The sequence below is a fragment of the Zosterops lateralis genome (assembly GCF_965231275.1).
Source record: "Zosterops lateralis genome assembly, chromosome: 4".
In the NCBI taxonomy this organism is placed as follows: Eukaryota; Metazoa; Chordata; class Aves; order Passeriformes; family Zosteropidae; genus Zosterops; species Zosterops lateralis.
Genome location: NC_139765.1, coordinates 5,035,011 through 5,047,623, shown reverse-complemented (window position 1 = coordinate 5,047,623; position 12,613 = coordinate 5,035,011). Strand labels below are relative to the sequence as shown.

General features: G+C 34.9%; 1 protein-coding gene across 4 annotated transcripts in view; it reads left to right on the top strand.

Annotated features, from left to right (window-relative positions):
* Window positions 1-12,613, top strand: part of CCDC91 (coiled-coil domain containing 91) — a 109,507-nt gene that overhangs the window by 75,504 nt on the left and 21,390 nt on the right. For all 4 annotated transcript variants that reach the window (XM_083860168.1, XM_083860167.1, XM_083860169.1 and 1 more), the window contains one exon: window positions 9,019-9,132. In XM_083860168.1, coding sequence (XP_083716294.1) covers window positions 9,019-9,132 — 114 coding nt within the window. The remainder of the gene's footprint in view (window positions 1-9,018; window positions 9,133-12,613) is intronic.

Here is a 12,613-nt window from a genome sequence, read left to right as displayed (position 1 = left end):
TTAGACAATGAAATGTAAAAGAAAAAAAAAAAATCCTAGAATAAAACTTTTATTTTGCTGTCAATTATTTCAAAGACATTTGCTTTATTGATTTGAACTAAAAAAGAAATTAGAGAGTGGTATTAAAGAGGAGTTTTCCTTCACTAATGCGATAAGTCTGTGAAATAGGAAGATCATAAAGGGTCAGTCTAGTCTGCTGAAAATAGGTGAGGCAGAATGGGTTACAGCCAAAGTGCCCACAAGTAACTCTAGGAATAATTAATGGAAAAACTCAAAAAATATTGAAAATTTTATTCTTTTCTTCAAGATACAAACCTGTAGAGAAAAAGGCATTTTCATTTGCATGGTGCAGGAGTTGATAAAAGATGTATTTTAAAAACTATAGCACCACTGTGTATCTGTAAAACATTTAAATTCTGAAAATGAGGGGAAAACATTTGCCATGTCACAGTGGAATGAATTTGTTTGTTTCTCCTTTACCTTCTGGACCAGAGAAACAGGAGTTTTGATTGGGAGTTTTGATTCGTTGGTTTAAAAGAGTAATTTGCCATCCATTAATTTTTTTATTAAAATAAAATATGTGGGTTTTTTCCACCAGTTTTTAAACACATGCACTAGAAGTTATATGGCTATATATGAGAAAGCAAATGGAAAAAAAAACCATCAGAATGTGGGTTGTTAACATTTCATTGGTTAGACAGTTTAGGCAGAAGAACAATAAAGATTTGAAGATGACACTTGTGCCAAATTAGGCAATGAAATTTCCCTTCATCACCTAAAGAATTTGTTTAAAAAAAGAGAAGATGAGTGTTTCCTTTGCAGGGTTGGTACAGGTATTGTTTTAGACTTTTTTAGTGGTGGTGTTGCAGAGGGGCCAGGAAGGAGACCCATAGGGGATGAAAATCTGGGAAGTTTATGCAGATGCCTTCTACTTGATAAACATTCATGCTTGACAAAACTTTGTCCTAAAAAGAAATTTTTGTCCTCATTCAAATTGTTGTCAAATCCACAGATAAGGAAATACTACTTCCATTTAAGATTTATTATGCTGTTTTAACATTTCCAGAGAAAAATCAGGAAATTTAGAGACAGTTTAATAAATAAATCGTATTTAATATCAAATATTTTGTTACCAAATATGAAATAGCAGAGTAAAGGTAAACTTACAGTGCAAGTAGGAACTAAGATATAGTGAGTTAATATTTCAACTTGATGGAACAACCTTGACATACGCCATTGTTTTTTCTTTAAGAAATTAAAGGATTACAGTAAGATGAATATTATTCTGTTTTTCTTTTTAATGAAAGCTTTTCATGAAAGCTTTGACTCTTCCAGTGACTTGAGGTCTTAACTTGGAGATAAAGTATTTTTACTTAAAATAAAGATATTCTTTTTTTAAGCCTTATAACTCTGAAGAGATAAATGAGATATTTTACATCACCAGAGAAATATAAAAATGTTTTTTTAGAGCACTCTCTTGAGTCTGTGAATTAATAAAAGTCCATATGACTTCCATTTTGGTTGAGACTGGCAGCACCTTCAGATTTTATAACTGTGTTATTCAGGTGCTTTATGCTTTTATAAGAGTTTTTTGTGGGTTTGTTTGTTATTGTTGTTGTTTTAAATTTAGAAGACCATTCTCAGTTTGGGGGAAGAGCAGGCTTGCATTTTAAATCAGGAGGAACAAGCTCTCCTTGAAAAATAAACTAGTCTTTTGATTAAAGATAATGTTCATTTGCACAGGAACCTCGTGATCCATTTACAACACATTGAAAAGTCATCACAGATTAGGAACTCATCCGTTCAGCAGACTGGATGTAGCTTGGCATGTCTCCAGAATTTTCTTCTCTGTTTTTCATACATTGTCTGGTGTTTTTTACAGTGGCATCGTCCCTGTGAGGAGAGTGAGTGTCTGGTACTTGTCAGTGTTGAGAGGAATTCCTGGTGAAAGTCCTCCACTAGATTTTTTTTTTTTCCTAGAACATCTATTTAAATAAATAATGGATATCCTCTAGATAAGGAGAAATTATAACACATACTGTGGCTGAGGCAGAAGATTTTTACCCCAGAATTCAAAATTGCAGCAGAGCTCCTGGGGTACAACTCTAAACTGAAAAAAAAACAATGGATAATTCTCTCTGTCCTTGTTTATGTTTATTTTTATTCATTGAAAAAACTGAAGTCCAAAAATTTTTTTGGGGATATAGGATGATGACATCCATACAATTCTGAATAAAAGGCTGATATTTTAAATTTCCTAATTAGTGGGGAATGCAGAGTAGCTCCCATAGTTATAATGCACAGACCTCTCTGCATTGTTATCACTTCTGGAGCTGAATTCTCAGCTAAATAAAGAAGGAGAAATCCATGGTGGTGTGGGAGAGAATTAGCAAAAGAAACCAAAGAGAATTTATGCACCACTATTTTTGTTCTAAAATAAATTCATTAAAAGTAAAATGAAAGTTGGCAGCTGGAGGGTAAGCCCTGGAAATTTAAGTCCATCTCATAGCTTGAAATAAATAATTCTGCTAAGGCATTTGAAGCAAAGAATCACCTTTGTCATTTCCTGAAGGCTTAGATTTAAAATACTCTGTATTATCTAGTGTGATTTACTCTAATTCTCCAGGGAAAAAGAGCCTGAGTTCATCTCTGCCATAATCCACACAGCAGATCCATTAGAGACTCAAGTGTTCTGAAGGCTGCAAATATTTAGGAAAGAAAAAAAAAAGAAGAAGAAGAGCCTTTAATTTATTAAAAGAACTAACATAAACTCTGCTTCCTCTTGGACATGAGGAAAAGCACTAAAGCAAAATTATCTTACCAATGGGAAAGTATTTCAGGAAAACTGAGGCTCTTGTGTCTCATTCAGCCAAGCCACAACTGAGATATACAGAGATATACAAAGGAAAAAATATTTTTGCAAGAAAACTTAACTAAAATGCTTATAAAAAAAAAAAAAAAAAAAAAAAAAAAAAAAAGGAACTTTCCAGCGGTCTTTGTTGAGTAAACCTTTAACAATGAAAGGCAATTGAATATATTCACATTTCTGAAGGACCATGTGGTGGTGTTCTTTGCAGAACAATAAATTTGTGATCTATGTGACCTTAATACAATTTTAGTGGTGAACATTTAGATACTTGAAAAAGAATTTATTATTTAAATGGTGTTTTATGAATTTCCATGGATTTATGAATATCTGCCTATGCCATTGCTTGGAAAGCAAACGAGAAATGTCTCAGACACCTGGTGCAAAGTCCTAAAGAGTGAATGACTCCTTATCTGCTACATTATCAAAACTTTTTTGGTTGTCATCTGCTTGAGGGAGTGCTTCTGTTGGTAGTTTGGCAAGCCTGAATGAATTTGGTATTGACATTCTCAAGGATTTCCACACTCAGTTATGTGTAAGGGAATAAAAATTTTGTAAATTAAAACATGAAGCTGTTGCCTTTATTCCTAAGGAACTGGCTTTTGTTTCTTTTCTACAAGTGCTAAAATTAGCTGTTAAATTTTAATTCCAAAATACTGTTTGTCTAAATATTTTTTCCCCACTGCCCTGAATTTGAGAAGGTTGTATGGACTAAGAAGGAAAAAGGGTTTTCAAAAAAGTTATTTCCCACTCCAGCTTTCAGTCAGATTTATTAGCTATTAAATGGCCCTTTCTTAGCCCTATAATCTGTAAAAAACCACTTCACTTTTTCTCATGCATCAAATGAGTAGCTATTGAAGGAATTTTTTGGTGGACAGCGTAGGGGAAAAATGGAAATATATGGGGATTATACATTTGTCTTGTCTTTTCATTGTCCAATAAATTTATTCTGTGCAAGATTGCCTCTTGGTTCATACCAAATTTGGAAGCCAAACTCACTTTTTCCTCCATGGCCCCTTTGTGAGCTATTTCTGTGTACAATGAAAACCCTGATAAATCTCTGTGATATCTCTTTATAAATGCACCACTATCACTCAAAGGTTTCTTAGACTTTCTTTTTTCCTTTCCCACTTCCTAAATACTTTCTGCACCCTCATGACTAACCCTGTTGCTCATTGCTCTGGACTGTATCATGGTTTTCTTAATGCATTTTTTCTCTCCTTTGAAAAAATTGCCCTAATTATTGTTGCAACTTTCCAGCCCTTTACTCTAACACTTTTTCTGTTAAATAGGCTATAAACTGGTTTTTGCCTCTCTTTCAGGGTTTGCTGTTGTCCCTTTTTCATCATTAATCACTCTATTTATAGTATTTCTTACCAGAAGATCAACTTTTACCTATATTAGCATTGCTTGCCCTTCTTCTATGAGGTTTGTTTTTTTTTTTACTAGGGAGGATTTTAACATGACACAATATTAATTTAGTTTCCTTAAAATTTAATTTATTTATCCTCTAAGCCCTTTGTGTCTGTAGTATACAGAGCTTTGAGGGCATTGTAAGTTAAGGGAATACAAACTATTATGTTTATCAGTCTCTCATTACCACTTTTTCCACTTTTTTTTTTCATCTTTTGCAAGGGTTGCAGAGTCCTGTGGAAGGGTCAGAGTTTGAAATATTCCCTTTATTCTGTTTTTGAAGTACTTAGCAAAGTGGCATATTTTTTAATATAATTTCAGAAATAAGTTTTTCCCACTCTGTAGGATTTTGATTGGATGGGTCAGTGCTAATCTTTGGAAGAAAAAATGGTTTTTCAGTAACAGGCTTGGACTGTCGTAACATTACTCTTTATGTATTTTGTGTGGACTCATACAAGACGTTTTTGGGGTTTTTTTCCTCTATATCCCAATTCCTACCTAAATAGTCTGTTGATAATATGGTATCACACAGTGTGCTGGAGAAGAACTTGCTCTTTCAAGGACGGCTTCTCCTAATTCTTTATTGTTCACCTTTCATTGGGAGTGTGTGCTTACATTACTCTCAATAAAGTTGCAAACCATTATTTTCAGTTTTACTTTCTTCTTGTTTTTCCGCTGTCTTGCAGAAACATTGGTGTGGCCAATGTTGGTAGAGACACTTTCAAAGAAAATGTTGTGTAATCTTGACTGTGTGAGGAAGGACAAAACTCAGTAGCACCGAGTGGAAAGAGATCCCTTCCATTAGATGAGTTTATTTTTAATGTGCTTGCAAAGTCTGGAAAAGGAATGGTTCACTGCATACAGACTTTAACCATGTCTGACTTCAGAAGTAGATTGTAGTAGTTTATAACCACAGACATTATAATTTGAGAGTTACTATTTTCTGAAAAAACACTAACATTGCAGTCTGTGGTTGCATTTCCTAGATAAAGTTTAGTGCTGCCACCTGATCCTTGTGTGGAAACAAAAGAATTTTCCTATGAAATTGCAAAGCAACATATGGCTTGTTTTATTCTTTAAATACTGTCTGGAGTTCTCTGGTGTATCAACTACACTGCTTTTTTTTTCTGTCTTCCTACAGATTTATGTGTTCTGATTGTGTGATTGTCTTTTCTAATACATGGTTGACTGTGATTTGTCAATTGAGTATTTGAATAACTGTATTTTATTTTTGATTAGGTACTCTTAATCTTCTAACTGGTTTCATGTCAAGCACATGTATAGAGAGTCATGTAAAGAAGCCAGCTTTGAGACTATAATTTGGTACTCCAGCCATTGATCAAATATGTAAAAAAAATAATAAAGGGAGGAGGGAGAAGAATTGCACCTCAAATGCCATTTTGTGCAGTGTTCTTCCTTAGCTTTTTACAGTTTTTTTTCCATTTTCTTGAGTCTATTAAAATAGCACTAAGAGGCTCAAATAACCCTCTGTTGTTAAAGATGAAATAAAGGCAAATTTTTACCTTTGCAATCAAAATCTAAGTTAGGATAGAATCTAAAGGTAGATACAGCATAAAAGGAAGGAGCAAAGAGATGAAGGAACAGTAAACACATCCTGAGAGAATGTACCTGCACCTAATGCTTTGCTCAACAACAATAGGTAATATCTAAATGTAAATACCTTTATATTATTTGATAATTTACTCCAATGACAGAAACAGAGCAAAGACAGACAGTGACTTGGCACTTAGAGGAGAGCATTTAGGGGAAGGTCATATAAAAGAAGTGAGGGTTCTTGTCACAGAAGGAAAAACTAATATCATTAAGATCAAAAGTGTATGACTGAGTTGACTGAGGAACTATTGTGCAGTGTTTGCTCTTTGAAGACTTCTGAAAACTGAATGAAAGGGATAAAAGAGTTTTCTCTCCATTTATTGATATCACAGCAAAGTTGTCTTTTGATGGTCTCGAGTGCCATCGTTCCACAGGACTCTGTGTTTGCCCATTTTGAGCTGCAGGTATGGGACAGTTCAGGAGCCTTGTCAGAGGTTGTAGGACCTGGTTTTTAAGACATAACCTGCGAAGAAAGCTCTGTGTTTTATGGAGCTGTCTCATTTCTCCTGAATCCAGTGAGCAGGGTAACATTTCAACTCAGATGAGAAGCAGACACTCAGATCTCAGAGAAACGGATCCAAATGATTCATCCTAGGGTTTGGTCAGTGAATAATCACAGAAAAACCCCAACAAATCAAAAGTGTTGTGGACAACTGCCAGCAGGCTGGTAAATCCAAACGTTGGGATGGTTTGGATACTCCACTAAAGCAGGAGCCTTTTTGTGTAGTCACTTGAGATTGTCCAGTCTAGTGGCTCCAGGATTTGTCTGGTGACACTGTTGAGATGATTTTCAGGTGATAACAGGAGGTGATCAGTGTCTGAAACAGAGAACTGTCTATAAATTGGGAAGATACATCAGCACTTATTTTGGTTAACTAGAGTGTGGTAGATGAATCATAGGATCACTTAGGTTGGAAAAGACCTTTAAGATCATTGAGTGCCTCTGTTAACTTCACACTGCCGTGGCCACCACCAACCCATGGCCCCAAGTGCCACAACTACATGTTTTAAATACCTCCAGGGATGGTGATTTAACCACATCCCTGGGGACTTTTGGCTACACCAGTGGAAATTAAAAACAATAATTTCCAATTTTAATTTTTATGCTTTAATGTCAGTGTAATAAACTAGTGTTCCATAAGGGTATTGCTAGTGTTTTCTCTTTTCTTGTATTTTATTAATAGACTTGTAGAATTTAATTGTGTTTTTATTTGGACTAAGTAGTGTTTCAAGTATCATATCAAGGATATTTAACATACTTTAATTGATTGTAAGTATTTTATGCGTGTAAAATTTTCTACATATTAAGATATACAGTTTATCATTTCTGTAAAATTGAAGAGTTTAATTGGGTAGATTATAGGATTTTTTTCCATTCTAACACAAGACAGTATTTTGGGACCTTTTGACAAATTAAACTGGCATGAGAGTATAATTATAAGAACAGCATATTTCTGTAATATGTAATTTTCTGCTACTTTTTCTGTTAGTCTTGCCAGAGTTCTGTAGTGAAAGAGACCTTTATCTCAGGATTTTTCTTTGGTAAACTTAATTAAAATAGCAAAAAGTCATAATCACTTTTCACAACTATGATTTTCATGTGTACTGCCTTCCAGAACAGTGGGGACTACATAGTTGCACATTTTAAAATTGGGACTTTAGACTTTTTCTGCTATAAAAATAGAAAAACTGTAGTTTAGCAGAAACTATTCCATTTTGGCTGAAATAGAGCAAACAACTAAAGGTAAGAAATAGAGCTTTCTTTTTCAGTTGAATAACTTCCACTGAAGGGACTTCTTTAAAAAAAAAAAAAATTAGTTTGATCCAATTTGGTGGAATATTCATTTTGTACACTAATAGCATATTGTAAATTGCCACTCTTAAATATACAGATGGATTGTGCAACTTCATAAATATGTACTACTTCCAAAACTTTAGAACTCCACCTATCCTCCAGCCAACCTTCCTCACTCCCCAAAATCCAAATTGTAAATACGTATCATAAAATGTCTGTATTGCTCTGCAGTCAAGCAAACCTGTAAACAAATCTGTGGGTAATGCAGTGTTATGTCTAACCAGTGAAGAGTAATAAGGAATCCATTTATATTTACCTTTGATTTTCGAACAGCTTTGATTATTCAAAAGAACCACATAAATCATGTATGTGTGAATAAATACACTAGAAGTCCTGTTGTGTTCCTGTTTGAACCACTGAGGTTTTTTCCATTATTTCTTGCTTGATTCTTCAGGTGCACCACTAGTGTTTCTGTTTCTTCCAATTTGGAATGTCTAGAACAAATAGGAATTGCCAATTTCTGCCTGATTTCTGAGGCACTCTCCATCTTCCTCTTGATCTCCCTGACAAATTAGTTAAAATTATGTGATTTATTTTATGGGTGTGGTTGTTGGGGTTTTTTTGGGTTTCTTTTGCTTTCTAAAAATATTACATTTTCAGGATTTATAGGAATTGTCATTTTGTTCTCATGAATCTTGGAAACAGAACATTTGGATTAATGTCGTTACTCATTCCATGAAGAAGGCTTTGGGAAGCTGGGACTTCAGTTTTGGGACAGTGACTTTAGCCCAGCAATTTATTTCCTTAACCAGATACTGTTGGGGATAGAGATGTTCTAAGAAATGGTTCCTGACTTTTTCTACTGTAATGCATTTGATATAGGGTAATGCTAATTTAGGGGGATGCGTAGGTGAGTATCTTTTCCTGCTTTTTACTGCTGTGTACAGAATGCTCCTGCCAATTCCTGAAGTTTGGAAGAAAATTAGTGATTTTGACAAGGTTTTATGTAAGTTTGCAAAAAGCTTTGATAATTTGTATCACAGTTTAGAAACAGACTTTGGTGGCGTGGGAATGGCATCAGGGGAGGTTCAGACTGGACATTGTGAAGCTCTTCTTTAAAAGTTATCATTTCTCTCCTTTTTTTCTCTCTTATTTACAATTTAGTACTTAATGTCTCAATTTTTATAAAGATGCTGCATACATTTAGGATAACTATTACTAAGAAAGAGCATAAAGGTGATAAAAATCTATCAGGAGGAAAGAGGATGACCTTTTATCACATTTATGACTTTTTTTTTCATTTACATTTACATACTTTTCTTTTGGAAAGGAAATTGTCAAGGAAGCATTGATGGAGGAGCAGAAACGAAGTGAAAAGGCAATTGAAGAAGCAGTGAAAAGGACAAGAGAGGAACTGATGGAATATATTAAAGAACAGAAGAGGGTGAGTTACCAGTGGATAATGGGTTTCATCATGAAGTTAGAAATTGGTAAAGTTTGCTAAACCTCAAACCTCTTTTAAAGGGCACAGGAAAACATTAATTTTTTCATGAATTCAAATCTTTCACTCTTTTTTTCAAAAAATTTGCTATTATGATACATTTCTTCATATATATTTGTAGACTTTTAAGTCCATCACAACGTGAAAAGCAAACATTAATAATTCAGTTAAATAGTTCAGTTAATTTCCTCTTACATAAAGTAACATAAAGGTGGGGCATAAACACAGTCTGTCAGATTTAAGTTGTGATCTGAGCTCAGATCATAGAAAATATTTCAGTATAAATAACAGGTGCTATTTTATGTTCACAAATAAGCTTTATTGTGCAGTTTGTAAGCACACAAAGGCCATTAATTTCTTCTTCTCAACCCATATTATCTGAGAACCTGAAAAAGTGGTTTTCTAGTAAGCTTGATTTATAGTCAGTGCATTGGTCTTGTTATGAAATGCTGCAATGTTCTGAAAGCTGTTTTCAGTTGTTCTATTAATGCTATATCCTGGCAGTTTAATGCTTGTGTATAAACAGTAAAATGTAGCTCAAGGGACTTTGATTTGCTTTTAGTAGGAGGAGAAAAAAAAATAACACACTTCTCCCCTTTGAAGCTCTCTATAAAAACATAAGCAAAAAATAATTTTTAAAAAACCTCTTTCATATGGCAGTAGCAGCCTGAGATCAAATTTCAGTATTCTCAATAAACAAAATCACTCAGCTTGAATCTAATGGGGAATGTTGTCCTGAGAAAGAAGGAGAAATAATGAGTTTGGCCTCTGCTTCTATATTTCCTGCTTTTATGGGTTAAATAATAGTATGGGAAATAGGATTTACCTTCAGAAGTTTAACTCTGCTGCTAGTTAAGATTGCAGTTGGGTGAGCTCCTTCCATGATGCTCTGTGTGGAGACATTTCCTTTTAGCAGGATTTGTTTGATTTGGACAGACAATTTAAACAGAATCCAGTGCAAAACATGATCCATAAGGATGTTTGAGCATATCCAAAGTCAGTTGTTTATGAAGGATAAGCTGTGGGGAAGGTCTACCAGTAAAATAACTTACTATAACTTATCATAAGTGTCATAAATAAAAGTGTCATAAATAAATAGGGCCTCCAATGCAAATATAAATGAAAATATCACCTTCAAAGAAACAAAATCTTCTTTGGTTTAGCTGGTAGGAGCATAAATTCCTTTCATTTCATAGAGCATATTCAAATATTCCAGCCGACCTTTTTCTCTTTTTGATCAGTTGACACATATCCATTAATTTCAAAACAAAATCATACATAAGGAGAACTAGATTTTTCTGGCATAAGATTTATAAAGACTGCCTGTATTCAAGTTGGAAGTGAAAGACTGGTTAAAGTCCAAATCATGTAGCATAATAGTGTTTATATGATTACATAAGAGGCAGAGGAAATGGTCGAAGCTCATACACCTGTAAGAGTAATAAATATACTTTATGGACTGTGCTAAAAAGTAGCAGCTTATGTAAGGAATTCCTAGAAAGAACTCAGGGAAAATGCCTTGTCTAGGATTCAGAGAAGGGTTTTTTTGATTTTGAGTGACAGGGGCATTCCAGGTCCAAACTTGCAATGGTAGTCGACACTGTGTCATCATTGTTTTGAAAATCTGGTTGTAGAATCCTTCAAATCATGGGCACAGCAGTATTTGTACTTGGTGAGCAGAGGATTATTATGAATTCGTAGAAAGTTGCTTAACAAAAAGCAAAAATACCATCATGCTAAAATGCTGACAAGAATAAATGTAACTTCCCCTGCATTGAAGCCAAAACAGTCACCAAAGCTAGGAGAGAATTTGTTGGCATGTCTTTCCACCTTCAAAAAAAAGAACACTAAAGCTAAAAAAAACCCAACAAAAACAAAACCAAAAAACTGTGATGAAACCAGTTATTTTCATGCAATAAATGAAGATGTGGCATTCATTGTAATTGTGCCATATGAACCCAGGTTTTTACAGATATTTAGCACTATATTGGCAGCAGTTCTAATTACATACTGCAGTCTTAGTTTTATTTTCTCTGTTCTATGTTAAATGAAGATTTTTATACTAGAAAAGTGTGTATTTTTAATGTTGCCACAGCTAACACCTTAAGAATGTGGATATCTAAGATGTGAAGGAAATTTCAATTAGGAATTTAACTCTTTGTTATGTCATGATTATTTCATAACCAGAACCATTCCAAAGCGGGTATCAAAACTGAACTAGAGTCAGGCTGTCCTATCTGTTCAAAGACATCTTCCATAGCTACCAAACTCACAGAGCTTTATTTAAATTTTTGTAACACCTTGAAAAATCCATCTACATCAATTTCAAATACACATGCTTCAACTGTTGGCCAGAATTGTTTTCCTCAGCAAAGGTCCATCAACATTATGTCCAGAAATTATCTTTGTTAATTGAAGGTATATTTGACTGTGTAGTCTTGCTTTGCCTGCATTTGCAGGAAATATCAGGAAGGGAAAACAATGCTTCACCTTGTTGCTGGTGGGGTGGAAAAGGAGAGGACAGAGGTGAAGGGTTGCACACAGATAGAAAGTCACTGCCTTCACTTCTGTCATACAAATAAATGTTATTTTTGGTTTGGATTCGATGCATGTGCAATGTGCCATAGAGCTCTACCTGAGACACAGATGTAGAGGGAAGCAAAATGTTTCAGTTTGGTTGGAATTAACCAAAGAGTGAGGAAGCACCTGTCCTTGAGGATCCCAAGTCCATCTATTTTGATGTAAACTCAGGATTCACCTCTTTGTCTGATGTTCACCATCCTGTAACCTCTGCCTCTGCATTGTGGTTTTTGAAAAATTCTACTGGTTTGGTTTTTTTTTATACTGAATGCTTGTGAAGGTATTCCCTTTATGAGGTAGAACAGCTCTAGGGGTTTTTTAAGGGTTAATAGTTTCATTTTACTCCAACATCTTGCTGATATGGCAGAATATATGCACATGTCTGTACCTAGGCTCTCATGTATAGGTGTATAAATCCATGTTTGTGTTTGTTACTCCGGGATCAGAGCAAGGAGGAGAGCCTAATATCCTGTAAACTCTGCCTGAGGATTGGAGCTCCCAAACCCTGATCCCTGGGCTACAGGACAGAGGCAGAGCAGTCCACTGACCTGTCCAACTGCACTGCTTTTGTAACATTTTTGGTTAAAATCTGATTGATGGGTACAGGCTGGACCTATCCCTGCTCCACTTTTTATGGACTTCACGTGAGGCTTTGGCCCATTTACTAAACAGTTTGCTTCAGTTGGCTGATGCTGAATTAAGTGGATATAAACAAAGCTTTTTTCCCCAAAGTGTGGTTTGTAAGAGTTCCAAGGAAACTTCCACATTTGTTGTTTGCTCCTGAAGGCGGCGCAGTTTCGAGGTTGACCCAAATTTTGGAGGTGTGTTGCAAACATGCCAGATA